Raw genomic sequence first — 16,634 nt, forward strand, 5'->3', positions numbered from 1 at the left:
ATCAAGGAAGATCCTCCTCCTTCACAACTCTCACTCATTTATGGAGCGAGCTACCCAACCAACCTAACTCATCAAACAAAATGCAACCAATCCCTCCAACTCTAGAATTCATCACATTGAAAATTTCAAGAGAATTTTCTTCTATTTGCATTCCTCTATGATCAGCTTTTAACCCTCCATTCCCCCAGCTCCAGCTCTTATGGTGAATCCCCAGGAACAAGAAACAATAGAATGAAGAGCTCCAATCAACACATCTTACACAAACATCAAAACATTGGTTTTTCTCTCTGGAAATTCTGCAAGATCATCACTCAAAGCCCTGGTCTAGTAATAATAGTGAAAAGTTTGCAAAGGTGGTAAGTGGTGGTAGTTTAGTAGTTTTTCTTTCTTTTGCTTTTTTTTTTTCTTTTTTTTCTTGGTTACTGCCAGACAATCTGGTTGGCTGGCCACACGGGCAATCCGGGGGGCAACCTCGTAACTTTCCTTGATTGGTTAAAAAAGCACTCTTTTTATAACTGAGAAGAGAGTCCGAAGTCGACTCCGAGGTCCGAGAGCTCGGACAGTCCGAGAAGAGCCGAGCTCTTTTTTTTTTTTTAATGCTGCCGGCTACTGAAATGCTGCACGGGGCTCGGAGCGTGTCAGTCACTAAGTAATAGCGCGGCAAATTTTTCCAAATCCAAAACGCGCTCGCGTAAACTCTTTGAATGCTCGGTCGGTGTGGGATCGGATCAACCGCCCAAATTCCACTGCCACCACGGTGGTTGCATCGCCAATCAATCGATTCCTTTCAAACTTTCGCTGGTTGATCGTCTAACGAGATTTAGTTCCAGCTGATTGGAAAGGGGAGCTCTAGTCACTCGATCGCTGATCTTTTCCTGGTCCGATCCGATACGATCGATTGACAACTTACCAGCTGCCGAGTGATGGTGATCTCTAGGATGGAAATTAAGAACTGGCCCAGGGAAGAAAAGCAATCAATCAATGGCGATGGTGTGTTTGTACGTGGGTGTTCGTGATCTTCGAACTAACTGACGCTGATGGCTCATCCAATTTCCTCGCAATCACTGCTCGCATCCATCGCTGCTGCTGCTGCTGGCCTGGATCCAACAGTCGTGCTGGCTGGCTGGCTATGGGAGTCAAGAACCAAACCAATAAGCCTTTAATGTGTGTTCTTCCCCAATTTCTCTTTTTCTTCCTCTCCCCCCGGCCGCGAGAGGGATAGATCTCTCCAACCAATTCCATTCATTCTCGTGGCCCACCCCATCGATCTCCAGCCTAGTCTCGGTGGTTGGAAGTTTGGTACCGATCGATTCATCGATTAATTGCGATTGATCCATGATCGCATGAGCTCGCAGGGATGCTCGATCGATCCATCCCGCGAATTGGACTCCATTCTCGCCGCCCATCTCCGCGATGGGCGATTGCGCGACGCGAAGAGAGTCTTCGATTCCATGCCGCGCAGAGATCGCGATCTCGTCTCGTATACCTCGATGCTGGCGGGGCTGGGGCGGGGCGGGCGGCTGCGCGACGCCGAAGATATCTTCCACGCCATGCCCGGATGGGATCAAGTGGCGCTCAACGCGATGCTCGCGGCATACGCCCAAAGCGGGCAAATCCACAGCGCGGAAGCCTTCTACTCGCGATTGCCCGAGAGGAATCTCCTCTCCTCCAATGCGATGCTCCACGCATACGCACAGATTCCGCGTATCTCCAGCGCTGCCACCATCTTCGCGGCTATGCCACTCCACAGTCTCGTCTCTTGGAACACCATGATCCAAGCATATGCCCAAGCAGGGCATATTCATTCCGTGCAATACCTCTTCGAGAATATGCCCGAGCGAGACTCTATCACCCTAACGACCGTACTGGTTGCGTTCGCCAGCAACGGCTCACTGAGAGAGGCCGTACATATATTCCAGGCCACCCCATGGAGGTATCTGGCATCTTGGAACTCCATGCTTGACGCATATGCCAAAGCCGGGGAAGGTTCCAACGTTGCCAACACGTTTGAGAAGATGCCCGAGAGGGACCTACTGTCCTGGAACATTATGCTCTCCTCGTGCTCCCAGAATATCCAAGATGCCGAGCGCGTCTTCGCCCAGATGCCCCAGCGTGACCTCGTCTCGTACGGCGCAATGCTGTTCCTGTACGGCCAGCGCGGGAATCTGAGAGATGCCAAGCGCATCTTTACCAGCGAAATGCCCTTCCACAACCTCGTATCCTGTACGGCCATGCTAAATGCATATGCCCAGGAAGGGCATCTCCAGCAGGCAAGAGATATTCTCCAGGATATGCCCGAGTGGGATTTGGTGTTAGTAAGCGCTATGATGGTGGCATACTCCCGTCACGGGGACATAAATGCGGCTAGATTTCTCTTTGATACTTCTTACGTGAGGGATGTGGTGTGCTGGACTGCTATGCTCGGAGCATATGCCTTTAACGGGCATCTTGAGGAATCTAAGCACTTGTTTGATTGGATGCCAGAGCATGACACCTGCACCTGGAATGCCATGTTATCGGCATATTCCCAAAACTGGCATCTGGAAGAAGCAAAGGATGTCTTTGAGACAATGCCCGAGCATAATTCTGTGTCTTGGAACACAATGCTCTCGGTCTATTCTCTTCACAAACGCCCCAAATTAGCTCAAAAGTTTTTTGATGCAGTCCCAGAGCACAATCTTGTGACTTGGGGAGCATTGTTAGCGGCATATGCGCAAAACGGGCACTATGAAGAGGCATTTTTTGTTTTTCACACTGCAGCAATGGTTCATGAGCTTGATCTTGCTTGCTTTGTGATGTTTTTCCTGGCTTGTAGCCACTCAGGGAAGGTTGGAGTTGGGAAACAGAGGTTTTCTTCGATTAGTATTGATTATGGTTTGACACCTAATAAACAGCACTATAGTTGCATGCTAGATATCTTGAGCCGTGCTGGACATTTAAATGATGCACGAGATTTACTTGCTAATATGCCTTTTGCTCCAAATTCTCTTGAAAGGTGTACAGTCATTGGAGGAGTAATCAACACTAGCTGATTGAAATTGTTAAAACATAAATATCAAAATAGAGTTAATATTTTTTCTACCACTGATGCTTTTGCATGGAATTAGCCGAGCAGGCATGCATCCTGGATGTTAATATAAGGCTTCTCCAAGCTCCAATTTTATCAATTACATTTTTGGGCACAATTCAAGCCATTCCTACTACACATCACTTTGTGTTTGCCACTTTCCAGAAGTGGAAGGGGTTTGGGGTTGATGTAGATATCTTTAAGGATGTTCTAGGGCCGTCTTGTTGTGCTCACACAGCTGGAGGGTGTTCCTCCTCGACTTGGTCCAGGAATGCCCGCTTCTAGCCAAAAGCCTCTGCCGGGACCTAATCTGCACGTAAGTTTTCTTGGTGTGGTGCATGGTGATGCTTTTCACAATTTAGAGTACTTGGCTTGGAAAAACTTGATGTCGGAAGTGGCATTTGAACCCATACATTCTAAAGAGGAGCAGAACTTGCGTCCGCTCCTAAGATCGGTCGGCCACCCTGACATTTATTATTGAAGTTTAGAAAATCCTTTATTCGTGATTACATGGAGTTTTTAAAACTTTTAAAATGCATGCTGGATAGACCTTTTTATAATATAAGGCCTCCTGCCTCTAACAAGTATTCAGCCGTTAATCCGTCACCACTACAACTATGAAGACTACTTTGGGTATCACAGCGGCAGGTGTGTCTCCCGAAGGAGTCAATGGATGTATCCATAATTCCAAACTTGGCCATTTTCAAACTTTGTTCTGTATAAGAAAAGACAAAGCAAAAACTTCTCGAACTCGCAGGAGGACTATGATCCTTAGAAGAGTATTTTGTCTGTTGAACGCTTTTCCTTCAAAAGATCTCTATTATCATGCTCCAACAAGAATGTCTCTCCATACAGTGTTGCTATTATCGATTGTGGAGCTTAATTACTTGCATCTTACAGCAAGCTTTGGCTACATGACCACGCTAGGTTCACTGTGGACTCTCAGCTATTTCACTCCAAAAAATACAGGTTCTTACTTGGTATGTATTTTACAAGCTGGAACCATGGCACCCGTTTGTTTTGGATCCATTCGCACACACGAACAACCCCAAGACAAGCAACTAGTCACCATATCCTCTGGAGGGAAATTTGTATGTGGGCTAGAATATGGCAATCATTTTCCAATATGCTGGGGCAGTCTCGAAGCTCCACAAAGTTTTCTAAATGTTAGCTATACAGCCATAAGCAGTGGTGCAAGCCATGCGTGTGCAATACGAAGCTACGACAATAGAGCCGACTGTTGGGGGAGTATAAACTCTTCTACCGTTCCAAACCAAGACTTCGTGTCGATCTCATCTGGAAGTGGTTTCTCCTGTGGCCTGACACTAGATGGAGCAACAGCATGCTGGGGAGAAGTGCCAGGTGCAATCCCAAAACCAGCAAATGATAAGAAGTTCATGGCTTTGTTTGCTGGAGCATATGTAGTTTGTGGAATAACAGCTCAAGCAGGAGAAACTCTTTGCTGGGGAGGTGAAAAGAGCAATCCCAGTCCTGCAATTCCTCCTCCTGGTCTCAAGTTTTCTTACATAACTGGAGGATTCCGCCATACTTGTGGAGTGCGTGCAGACAATCACCAAACCGTGTGCTGGGGAGATAACAGGTTTGCGCAACTTCGAGTTCCGGAGAACGCCACATTTTCAGCCATTTCAGCTGGTGATTTCTACACTTGTGGTGTGAGGCTGGACAGGGCTATGAAGATCTTGTGTTGGGGAAACTCTGGTGTATTGAAGAACGAAGACTTCAATGCGAGCCAGGGAGTTTGCACAAGCAGGTGTGGAAAAAACCAATACGAGCTGCATGGAAGTACATCTTGCCCCTCACTCTCTGACAAAGTGTGTTTGGACTGCTCCATTTGTGTTGGCGACAACGTAGAGATCTCTCCTTGTGGAGATAGCTTTGATAGGAAATGTGGCAAATTGGATATTACTAGTGGAGTTGAGATATCAAAGAGCTGGAGGAGGATTATGTTTGTGCTGTATGTAACTTGTTTTGGAGCTGCAGCTATGGGAATTTTGGTGTATTTGAAATGTGGAGCTGCAAAGTTTGGAAAGATTAACGATTCTGGGCATGGAGTTGTATGTCTTTCGGCGTCTGAGCTACAAGCAGCCACGAACAATTATTGTGATGACTCGATATTGGGAAAAGGTTCATTTGCAACAGTGTATAAAGGAGTTCTGCACAATGGTCGTCAAGTTGCTATCAAACAAGCAAAGGCCTCTACAAGGTATTTATTTTTCTTCAGTATTTACTTCCTTTTCTTTAAATTGAAAAAAAAAAAAACAGGTCTGGTGAAATGTTTAGAAAGGAGCTAAAACTTCTTGCCAGAACACACCACTCTTGCGTCGTAAACTTAATCGGATACTGCGAGCAAGAGAAGCTCCTGGTCTTCGAATTCATGTCTAGAGGCACCCTACACGACAACTTGTATTCTTCCCATTCACTGGAATGGACAACAAGGATCAAAATCTCGGCACAAGCTGCCCGAGGCCTCGAGTACCTCCACAGGTATGTATCACCCAGCGTCACCCACAGGGACGTGAAATCGTCAAACATCCTCCTGGATTGCGACTGGAACGCAAAAGTATCAGACTTTGGGCTATCGGTGTGCGGTCCTCAAGACAATGCAACACACCTGAGCAATTTGACTATCGTTGGAACTCCCGGTTACTTGGATCCTGACTATGGGAACTCCTCCCAGCTCACAACCACAAGCGACGTCTACAGCTTTGGAGTGGTTCTTCTCGAGCTCATGTCTGGTCAAAAGCCAATTGATCTGTCAAGAGAGATCCAGAGTCTGGTTGCTTGGGTGCTCGATCTGGTGGAACGTGACGAGTGGAGCTCGGTGTTGGATGCTAGACTTGCAGTGCCTTTGGAGCCGGAGCCACTCTACCGTGCAGTGAAGTTGGCGCTGGAGTGTACCAAAGCCAGTGGGAAGGAGAGGCCGTCCATGTCGCATGTCGCCAAAACTCTCGAGGAAGTTTTGGAGGCTGTGGTTTCTCCTCAAACTTGTGCTTTTTCTAGCGTACAGATTCAGGGAGAGTTTCTTGCTGTTTCATCTTGGGATGGATCGAGACTTCCTTCCAGACGTGTATCAGCCCTTCATATCTAATAAGCAAACTTAATAAGGTTGTAGTTTATTGTTTCATAAAAATTAATTTACGTTCTACTTTTTTTCATCAGGTGCTAGATATATATTTATACGTTAGCTTCTCGCCGTTACATACTTTTGGAGAGAAGAAGGTGGCGGACTTTGAGTGATTGATTAAGAGTTCTCAATATATATCCATATCAATTACTTTTAGCTCCTTTCAGATGAATTTCTTCCTAAATGAAGATTTTAGTTTAGATTTTAGATTGATTTCCATCCACTTTGAGAGGAGACTATATTTAGATACTAATTCAATTTACCTTTTAAATTACAATACCACTGATGCTTTTGCATGGAATTAACACTTGGCTGATAGGCATGCATTCTAGATGTTAATATAAAGCCTCTCCAAGATCCAATTATCAATCACATTTGGGCATATTGCTATTACACATCATGAAGGCTTCTTTGGTGTTTCTCATCTTTGTGTTTGCCACATTCCACATTGTACTGTCTACTTCGAGTGGAAGGGGTTTGGATGCCGATGATGTTGATGTAGATATCTTTGAGGATTTGGATGCTGATGATGTTGATGTCGAAGTCTTTGAGGATTTCCCACAGAAGGATGATGATTATGAGAACCAGAAACGGGGTGACGGTCTAGGCAAGCACAGGAAGGGCAAGAATAATAACAACAACAACATCAACATCAACATCAACTTCTGCAAGAACGAGTCTATGGATCACAAACGTGAGGAGGAGAAGGAGAAGGAAAAGAAGACTTATCCTTAGGAACTTGTTATTTGTAGAGTTTTTTGCAATAAAATAATATGTTTCACACCATTTCTGCACTCCAGAAAAAACTTCTCTAGCACTCCTTTCTATCTGTGTCGAGAGCTTTCGCAGTGCGTCATCTCGATGTGGAACCCGGTATGGATTGATCTGCTCGGCTCTAGCATTATGTCCTGAGCCTTCTGAGCAGAACAGGTGGAGATGGGAGTCCAAAGTCTTGAACCTTTTGTTTTGCCACTGAGGGGGCCTTCTTGCTGTGCTCACACAGGAACGCCCGGTAATAGTTTTCGCAAATAAACTTAGGAATAGTTTCCTTGGAAAAACTCAATGCTGAAAGTGGCATTTGAACCCACGCATTCGAACTTGAGTACGTTCCTTAGACCATTCGGTCATCCTGACATTTCTTGACAGATTTCATTGACGAGTATACAAAATATCAAGCAACGTGATTGCATGGAGTATTTTGAGCCACTTGGCAACTTTCCAAAATGCATGCTGGCCTATAATATAAGGCCTCCTTGCTCCAACAAGTGCTGATTGCAAGCGTTGATCAACCACTACTACAGCTATGAAGACTGCTTTGGTGTTTCTAGTGTTTGTATTTGCCACTTTCCAAATTGCATTGTCTTCTCAGAGTAGAAGGGGGCTCTTGTCTAAGGACACTGGTGTTGGGGTTCAGGATTCATCAGCAAAAGAACCAGTGTCCAGTTCTCTAATGGATTCTCCAGAGATGGACAATTATATGGATGGAGTTCATGGCCAAGGCAAGCACAGGAGGAACAACAATAACAACAATAACAACATCAACATCAATATCAACGTTTGCAGGAAGAAGTCCATGGAGCGTGAAGATTCAAAAGACAAGGAGAAGGTCAAGTTCAATCCTTAGATTAGAGCAGACGGATCCTCTCTATCATGTATAGATGAATAAAACCAATAAGAATATTTTGTTTCAGGTTAGTAGCAGTATAAAGCAAAATTCATTGAGAAGTACAACGCAGCCTGTTGTTCCCGGAATTGTCTCAAACTAGCGATTGAAAGCAAAATCCATGGAGAACTACACATACGGTCTGTTGTTCCCAAAGAACGAAACACTGTAGCTTAAGGAGTAACCATTGCTTTACAGACTATTATATCAATTTTCCATCCTCCTGCCCTCCATGGCTTCTCCAAAGTTGCCACTCTTGCAAGGCGATGATGTCATGACATTTGGTAATGAGATCACGGGTACTCCAGGCAATGGTCATATTCATTCATTCATTTATATACTATTTACACATGCTACCGATGGATTAATATGTAAACTAAAGTTTAAGTACTAAAGTCAACGATTAGACATGGCATGTGTTCGTGTAAAGGTGGTGGAGATGATCGGCCCACGTTCGTATGTATAATGTGGGGTCGGAAAGAGTGGCGTGGGGGGAAACTCAAATGGAGTACCGGCTGAAAAGGAGAAGCCCACGGGAGAGGTTTCAAATTAAAGCGCAGGAGAATGCGCGGCGGCATGTGACCACAGCCGTCGATAGCCATGCCCGATCCATTCCAAAACATCCATCAAAGAATTTTATACCTCGCTTGTCCATTTGTGTGTGTCTCTGTTCCTTCTTACCTACACTGCGAGAGAGGAAGAAGATAAGAGGAAGCGATCGATCGCGATCGCGATCGCATCGCATCGCATCGAGCGTGAAAAGAGGATCGTTTGGATTGGAGTGTCATGGCCTCCGCAAAGGCCCCATTTGGAACGATGCACAACCAGCCGCCGCCCAGGAATCGCAAGCACGCGGATCCAGCGCCCTGGGACAGAGATCCCAGCGGCGGCAGCAGCAGAGCTCCACTCTCCTCGAGATCTTCCGGGAGTGGCAACGCCGCCGCCCCCGCCAGCAAATCGGTGAGCCGCCCAGCGAAGGATCATCAAGTCGAGCAGCCGAGCAGTGGCAGGAGGATCGCGAATCAGGGGGCGAATTCGTCGGGCAAGCCAGCGGCGCCACCGGTGGTCTCGCAAAGATCTGCCGCTGCCAAGGTGGCTGGATCCACAAAAACTGCGCCATTTGGGACCGCCCACAATGCTCCCGCCCAGGTGATCTTCTCGGCTATGGCTTCCCTCTTCTTGTTTCTTCTTCTTATCTCGGCATTTTTTCTACAGGCACACAAGAATGTGGGTGCTAGCAAGGCTCCATGGGAGCGGGACGACAGCCAGAGATTCCAAAAGGTGATTTTGGTTCCAAGCTTGCGATGATAGCCATGTTTTTTCTTCTTGTTTTTCTGCCTTTAGATTGCATTTGGGAACCTCAAGAGTTTTGGAGCTTTTATCCGAACTTGACAAGAGGAAGGCGATGCACACCAAAGCTTTCTTTGTGTATAAGAAATTTCCCGACGGCGTGGAAAGATGGATCTATGAGTTAGAAAAGTTTCGGGCTGGTTTGAACTGGAAACATTGATCAGGAACCTTGGAATATACTTGGTCACAACAATTAGGGTGCAAGACCTAATACCAGTTCTTTGGTGGTTATCAAAAGATCAAGTTTGTAATTTGTCCTTTTTTTCTAACAACAACAAAACGCTACTACTTACTACTGCTGCAATGCACCTTTGGTAGTCCTCCAAACTATTAATGGAGTGCTCAGATGCTACTTCACATTTCTACTGTTGGAGGAGAAGCAATTTAAATGCTAACTCAATTGGTATTTACTCATTGTTAATATAATAATAATACATGTTTTTGAAGGTGTTTTCATAATATTACAAAGCAATTTATATATCATGTAAGACTTTGAATTGATCGGTCTATATGTTTTACCTCAATTGCCACTGATAAATTACTGAATTTCATAAATCAAAGAATTTAGAACCGTATTATGGTTTTATCCATACAATTTCTTGTGTATCTGTTCTATAGAGAACAAGTTTCCCATCATTTCTTACAACTAGAGCAGATGAAAGAACACAATTTGGTTGTGGTTGACAATAAAGATTTAATGCCCATAAAATTGATTTATGAAAGATGTGTTGTATTAGTAAATTCCCATCAACTTGTAAAGAAAGAAAATATCCATCTTCATTAAGGCAATAACTAATGCTTGTCCAAATAATATTATAGTATTCATCTTTAAGTTGCAATTGACACTTACTTGCAAATGTAAATAGAAATTTATTATTAGAGGAATAAATTGATTTATAAGGTAATAAAATTGACTCTGGACCTATCGGGCCACTAATAAGATTATTCATTCTAAAGTCACAATCATTAATATATAAAATTTTATTTATTTCTACTAATATAAATGAAGAAGAACCAAATGCATGCATGAAATAATCAATACCAAAATTTCCATATGTTGCAAACAAACTTCCATATCCATTAATCCTTACATTATCAACAATCACATTGAATATAATCATTAAAAAGTGTTGTAATACATGTCCTTCAATTTGAAGTCCTGTAGGATTAAGCTCACAAGTTCTTGCTCTTGCAAACCATAGCCTTACAGTGATTCTTCTTTCTCCACTTATTATACTTGCTCCAGTAATTGTTGTACCTGAATTATATATTGTATGAAATCCTAAAGTTCTTATTAACCCAAGAGTTAAACCCATCACTTCAATCCTTTGATGAAGTAATAGTGCGTTTTGTTGTCTTTGATATAAATAATTTACTCCAGAACATGTATTATTATTATTACTAAAAAGTATAAAAACAAAAAATAAAATATTCATTAATATCTCTAAAGAAATTAGCTTCCTTTTTTCTTAAATAATAATTTTGTGATAAATAAATTAGATTAAAACTATTTTAGGAAAAACTAAAAGTTTTGTTTTTAGTTGATTTTTCAACATATTCATATAAATATACTTAATTACAACATATTCATTGGCATTTATTTTTAAGTCTCATCAGGTAAAATATATTTATACATGATTTGTTTTGTTTCTCTTAGTCGTAATAAATTATAGGAAATTTTTTGAGCTTCACATTAGCACAACATGATTGGTTTGCTGTGATTTTAATTTTATATATAGATACATATATACATATATACATATATATATATATATACATATACATATATATATATATACATATACATATATATATATATTGCCCTCAAGTGGGGTATGGGAGTTTTGGTATTGGTGACACTAAAGAAGTGGAGATAAACTTTGATCATCATAGACTTGGAATGTAAGAAAATTAAGACAAAAAAGTAAAGGTGAAACATTTTATAGCAAAAAGAAAACAATTTCACTATATTCACCTTATTGACTGTGCAGCCTCTTTAAATTATCCACAACACTGGAATTTAAAACCATGTTAAGAAACCCTAGGCACAAGATTCCTCTTGTAGCATGGCTATGACAAACACCTGCTCAGCCTAGCTCTTAGCAGCCATGGCCAGGAGGTGTTCACCCAGCTTACCCTTAATAGCCATGGCCAGCACTAATGCTCAAGACAGCCCACACTAAACCTGCCCTTATAGCCATGGAAGAACCAGAAGAGGAGAAGCTTAAGACATAAGCACTTCATATTTAAGTCAATCTACAGTTGCTGAAGTTTTTGGGCAACTATCTGATAGGGGTAACTACCAAAGGGTTACCACATCTTAGTGAATATTCATGTTAATGTTTGCTCTTAGCCAATGGGAATGGGAGGTTGCCAATTACTTGGTGTTGTGACATATATCACATGCAATAGGCATTGATAGTTAACTTAACTTTTGCAATGAACATTTTAATTTCTTATAAAGAATTTGATAATTTCTTTTTAAGAAACACATGTTTATAGTTACTTCCTTAATTCTTCCTTTAAAGTGGAACACAATATTTATTGTTTTGATACTATTTCAATTTAGTTTTTAATGTTAATGAAACTATGACAATCAAAACAGTGTTTGATAACTGGGCAACATATATTGGGCAATAGCTAGTAAGTCATAAAATTTTCAAATTATTGCCTTTATAGCAAGCTGGGTTTCTTTTGTTTTTAAAATTTACTAAAAAAATAAGATTAAATTACTCAGTGATATTTCAACAAAACTAACTAAACCTACCAACTACTTTACCATTTCAAAAGTTAAAAAAAACATACAGAAAATGTAATTAAAAAACTATTTCAATCCTCTCAAGCGTGGTGTGCAGCACAACTGCTGGCCATTGGTTCGGACTACCATGCCCAGAACTGCAGTCACACTCGCCCAAAGCATCGTGAACATCACACGGCCATCGCCTCGAGAGACTATTCAATGGAAATAGTAAGTCACTCTCGAGATAGAAAACCTGGAGATCTTCCTTACCATTCCACAAAGACATGGCTGTGGCACAAATGGAGGCTACTATCACTGCTGCAATCAGCGGCATGTACTGAAAATCAAAGACAAACAGATAGATCAGATTTTGAGTTGCTACAACACTTACTGTAGCTATCCCGGCAATCACTGATCGATGTGGCGAGCTGCTCTCGCTGGCTTTGTAGCCCCCTGTTACGAGATCCATTGCATCCTGGAGTCACAAAGAGTTGGAGGATATGGAGTGCGAATTCATTCACTGGTTACCTGACGGCGGCCATCATGGAAGTTGTTTAAGTAGTAACGACTGATAGCACTGATCCCATCCTGCATCAATCCAGCTATGGTGCGTTTTCCATATCTACAAGAAAAAGAAAATAAAAATCAAACTATTATGCGTTGTGACTAGTATGTAGCACCTTACAAAGTCGCCCTTGAGAGCTGGAGTTCCAGCGTATTGGTAACTTATCTCGTCTCCATGGTTGGCCCACACTGAACAAGGTAGTGTTAGAAATCTGCGGAGGCGATGATTATCACGTACATATATTGAACTGCGAGTCAAATACGTAGTGCTTGTCAATTGTTTCCGACGCTTGAAATAATCCCAAGCGTCGGAGCTGTTCCTCGAGTGCTTTCCTTCCCAGCAAGCTCTGCAAGGCAAGCCTATTACTGATCAAAGCACAAAATCAAATTGACGGTACCTGAGTAACGTTTGTCCGATCGAGACAATCAATGCAGTTGGTTCTTACGATCCCTTTCTGTTCTTCGGTCTTTTCTTTCATAGGATTCACCAAGAAAAACCTGGAATGGCATTTAACATAAGAATACATGGGAAGCGGTAGGATTACCTTTGCTGCATAAGATTCTCGGCAATTTGATCATGCAGGACCGACAAGCGGTCAAAGCGTACGTTTCCGCAAATGTGATGAAAATCGAAAGGTACGTAGCTGTGAATCGTTTTTTAGTAGCGGTCGTGCGAAACTATACATACCGACGTACGTCACGTTATTATTTTTCAAGTGTTGCATCGCGTTTCGATAAGCTATGCTTAGAACTCCCTCGCTGCCTTGCTGCAGATCCCAGAAGGGAAAAGTCACACGGTTGTAAAGTCGGTGGAGAATAAGAACCTGATTAATGAGATCAACAGCTAAAACGGATCCATATCGATCGGAGAGATCGCTGAAGTGTCGTTCTACTACTGCAGACTGGCAGGACAATAAAAAAAGAGGAAACTTTAGAGACAAGGAGATAAAATGAACAACGATTGATCGTACCGTATCTTCGTGGTTTATAGATCTGATTTGGGGTTTATATCTTAAATCTACTATCTGCTCCCAAAACACAGGGATTGATCCTCGAACCTACAATGTCGTAACACTTGACAGGCTTATCATACAGAAGCAACAATAGAAATTACCTGAACATAAGAGGCAAAGTATCCTCCAGCTTCCAAGATTTGTTCCGTTTCCACAAAGTTTGCAACCGAGCCTTCGGGATCCGCTCCCCTGCGCCACATTCGTGTCCCTAGCAAAGTAAAGTAAGAGCTAGAAATCCTGGAGACAACAAATGCACAAAGTGAAGTACCAGATCGGCGAATGGATCTCCTCGAAATCAACGTTATTTGCAACAACTGTTCTGCCAGTAAAACCTGGACGCTTTGAAAGCGTATTAGCAAGTTAAGGAAAGAAGAAAAGTAGCAAAGCTTGCACAACAGTGGTGGATATTTCCTTGAATAACCGGCAAAATAAATCCCTCTGCCTGCTTATATCTAGTCAGTAGTACACAAAAGTTGCAAGTAAGAAACAAAGTACCTGTGATTCCAGCAAGTAATCCTTCAAGTGATCATTCCATACGAACTGTGGGTCAGCCTGCAAAGTTATAATGCTTTAGAGAGCCCTGAGAATATCAACCGCGAAAGAAACCTGTTTCCAAAGTGGTTGATTTTGATGATCGTTTGTTAGCAAGTGCGTTCGCTGTGCACTTTTGGAAGGTATAAGAGAATAGGAAAAACACAAAAAGGAAAAACTCGCATACTTGTTTGTGAGATCGGTCTCATACGAGAAGTAGAGCCCAGGCGTCTGTTCGATGTGTTTGAGAAGCCCACGCAAATATGCCTCCTCGATTATCTGTATGAACAAGGAAAAGGGAGTAACATTTTTACAAAGTTTAGTTTTTCACTTTACCTTGCTTGGACTTAAGTGTCGAGTGTGCTCGCATTGAAAAAATCGCATCGACTTGACTTTAAATAAAGGAGAATTGGAATAAGATCCAGCGCATTCCCTTTCGGTGATCACCAGGACATAAGTTCCTGGAAGAAGTAAACATAAACAAACGAGAGAGTGACAACACTAGACAAAGATTTACCAGTGAGCAATTTCACAGCTCCAAGAACACCGTAGACAGTGGAGGAATGGATCTGCCCCCCGCTAGCAGCAGCCGGCAGCTCCTCTGGAAGAAAACAAAACGCGAGAAATTTCAAGCTAGCTCGAGAAGAATCACTCGAATCTTACGGATCAGCGACGCATTGCCAGTGGCGCGATCGATCGAGAGGATCTGGGGGAGCCCGGAATGGGGCTGGAAGACGAACTGATCGGGAAGCTCCCAACATCGCATCTGGCCCGCCATGGAATGTTCACCCTAACCCTAAACCACGAGAATATTCTTTATTTAAAAAAGTATCATTAGAGCTGTTTACAAACGGTAAAAGAATATTCGCTAGAGCCCTAGCGCTAGCTATGGAGGAGGAAGACATCGAAATGGGGCAAGGCGGACGCAATGGCGGCCGCTGGAGCCATCGATCCGGCGTCTCCTCGATGATGATTTCTTCGGCCGCCTACAGCGTCATGGGACTGCTTGTCAAGATCCTTGCCGGTGAGTGAGTGAAGCGACCGATGATCGTCCTGATATTTCGAGATTTCGCAGTAAAATCCTTCCCATCCTCGCAAATTGTGGCCGCTCGCTGTGGAATCGTGGCGCTGCTATCGGGTCTGGAGCTCCGCCGCATGAAATATCCGCTGCTGGGATCGGCCGCAGCGAGGCAGCTGGTGATCAGTCGTGCCATCGTTGGCTTTGTTGCGCTTTCTACATATTTCTACAGGTAAGAAAGACCTTTTGGAAGAAAAAATAGCGTGAAAAAAATTCTAAAGCATACAGGTGCTTCCACTGCGAGACGCTACCATTCTCAACTTCACCATGCCTGTATTCACGGCGATTCTAGCAACATTTTTGCTGCATGAAAGCTGGGGAATCTACGATATCACAGGTACTAAAGTGCACGCCTTTTTCTCTCGTTGTTTTTCTTTCAACTTGACCGGCAACGCAGGGACGCTTTTCAGCTTTTTAGGTGTCCTGCTCGTCATACAGCCACAAAATCTTGTCACAGGTCGGTGAATCGAGTCTTGAAATGTTTAATGAAGTCACAGAATTGTTTTTACAGATGCATGCTTGGGAGTAGCTATGGCAATGGTTGGAGCCTCGACGGGTGCGCTGTCATATATTATCATTCGCATGGTTGGAAAACACGGCGAGCCTCCAGCGTAGGTGATGGTTTTTCCCGTGCAAGGCAAGTACTAAACTTTTAGCTGCAGTGTTTGCGTTTTTGCGTTTGCTGCCTTTTCAGCTCCAATGGCTTTGTTTGCCATGCTCTTCCAGGTAAGAAACATGTCATACTTTTAGCAAGCAATTGACGAAATCGTGCAGGGATGGAAACGTCCCGGCGTCATAGAGACTCTGGAGCTTTGTGGGGTTGGCCTCTCGGCTTATGCGGCTCAAGTAAGATACGCTGCTCTATTTTTGCGTTCTTACGAGTATGGTTTGCCAGATATTCTTAACCAGAGGCTTGCAGCTAGAGAAAGCAGCCAAAGCAACATCAATGCAGTACGTCAAGGTAAATCACGACATCCAAATCAGCCTGAGCTGCGTATAATTCTTTGTAATTCCACGCAGGTTGTCTGTAGCTACGTTCTCGGGGTAGTTTTCCTTGGAGAGAGACCATCATTGCAGGGTGCCATTGGAGCAGTTTTGATTACATGCAGTGCGGCATTTGTTTCTGGGAAGGAGAGTACAAAAACTCACCCCAAATAGCACGAAGAAGTTTTCAGGAGAATGAAGCCGATCGCCGCGACTGTCACCATGAACAGCAGCATGCGGCAGCAATCCGCCACCAAAGTTCGTCGTGGATCCCCCTCAGCAGTGGCTGCAGAATCGTGGCTCTGCAAGAATCAAGCGAAGCGAAGCTAGTCTAGAAGAAGCAAGAAACTGGAAACTACCCGAGCTGGTGGTGCCTCTCGCCTCGGACGATGCTTGTTGCTCGCCTCCGCTGCAAGCAACGTGAAAATCGATCAGATCCAAGAAAGAGATGGAATGATTTGGGTCGTCGAGAAGAATGCCTGGCAGGGCCGCCGATTGC

General features: G+C 43.4%; 5 protein-coding genes across 5 annotated transcripts; 4 read left to right on the top strand and 1 right to left on the bottom strand.

Annotated features, from left to right (window-relative positions):
- Positions 1 to 1,260: 1,260 nt before the first annotated feature.
- On the top strand, positions 1,261 to 3,573 carry LOC112343565 (pentatricopeptide repeat-containing protein At4g02750-like). The gene has a single exon (XM_024667242.1). It carries the CDS (start codon positions 1,344 to 1,346, stop codon positions 3,030 to 3,032), a length of 1,689 nt encoding a protein of 562 aa, XP_024523010.1. The 5' UTR covers positions 1,261 to 1,343; the 3' UTR covers positions 3,033 to 3,573.
- Positions 3,574 to 4,071: 498 nt separating this feature from the next.
- Positions 4,072 to 6,176, top strand: LOC9663473 (serine/threonine-protein kinase-like protein CR4). The gene is made up of 2 exons (XM_024667250.1): positions 4,072 to 5,291; positions 5,471 to 6,176. Exons 1-2 carry the CDS (start codon positions 4,072 to 4,074, stop codon positions 6,174 to 6,176), a joined length of 1,926 nt encoding a protein of 641 aa, XP_024523018.1.
- A 2,265-nt stretch (positions 6,177 to 8,441) lies between these two features.
- On the top strand, positions 8,442 to 9,529 carry LOC9663448. The gene is made up of 3 exons (XM_002993561.2): positions 8,442 to 9,024; positions 9,091 to 9,156; positions 9,220 to 9,529. The coding sequence occupies exons 1-3, from the start codon at positions 8,662 to 8,664 to the stop codon at positions 9,265 to 9,267; spliced, it is 477 nt and encodes a 158-aa protein (XP_002993607.1). The 5' UTR covers positions 8,442 to 8,661; the 3' UTR covers positions 9,268 to 9,529.
- A 2,438-nt stretch (positions 9,530 to 11,967) lies between these two features.
- Positions 11,968 to 14,869, bottom strand: LOC9663449 (phosphoinositide phosphatase SAC6). Its single transcript, XM_002993586.2, has 20 exons — positions 14,737 to 14,869; positions 14,591 to 14,674; positions 14,410 to 14,534; positions 14,261 to 14,352; positions 14,149 to 14,206; positions 14,038 to 14,094; positions 13,951 to 13,984; positions 13,811 to 13,891; positions 13,644 to 13,750; positions 13,501 to 13,587; positions 13,354 to 13,431; positions 13,226 to 13,296; positions 13,075 to 13,173; positions 12,928 to 13,027; positions 12,768 to 12,876; positions 12,646 to 12,718; positions 12,494 to 12,587; positions 12,357 to 12,440; positions 12,236 to 12,302; positions 11,968 to 12,177 (listed from the first exon to the last, which is right to left on the bottom strand). The coding sequence occupies exons 1-20, from the start codon at positions 14,849 to 14,851 to the stop codon at positions 12,050 to 12,052; spliced, it is 1,743 nt and encodes a 580-aa protein (XP_002993632.1). The 5' UTR covers positions 14,852 to 14,869; the 3' UTR covers positions 11,968 to 12,049.
- Positions 14,870 to 14,914: 45 nt separating this feature from the next.
- LOC9663474 (solute carrier family 35 member G1) lies at positions 14,915 to 16,592 on the top strand. Its single transcript, XM_024667235.1, has 9 exons — positions 14,915 to 15,097; positions 15,149 to 15,323; positions 15,373 to 15,488; positions 15,549 to 15,608; positions 15,663 to 15,762; positions 15,814 to 15,877; positions 15,926 to 15,997; positions 16,047 to 16,112; positions 16,172 to 16,592. The coding sequence occupies exons 1-9, from the start codon at positions 14,962 to 14,964 to the stop codon at positions 16,307 to 16,309; spliced, it is 927 nt and encodes a 308-aa protein (XP_024523003.1). The 5' UTR covers positions 14,915 to 14,961; the 3' UTR covers positions 16,310 to 16,592.
- The last annotated feature ends 42 nt before the right edge of the window (positions 16,593 to 16,634 follow it).

This window comes from Selaginella moellendorffii, unplaced genomic scaffold (assembly GCF_000143415.4).
Source record: "Selaginella moellendorffii unplaced genomic scaffold, v1.0 SELMOscaffold_165, whole genome shotgun sequence".
NCBI lineage: Eukaryota > Viridiplantae > Streptophyta > Lycopodiopsida > Selaginellales > Selaginellaceae > Selaginella > Selaginella moellendorffii.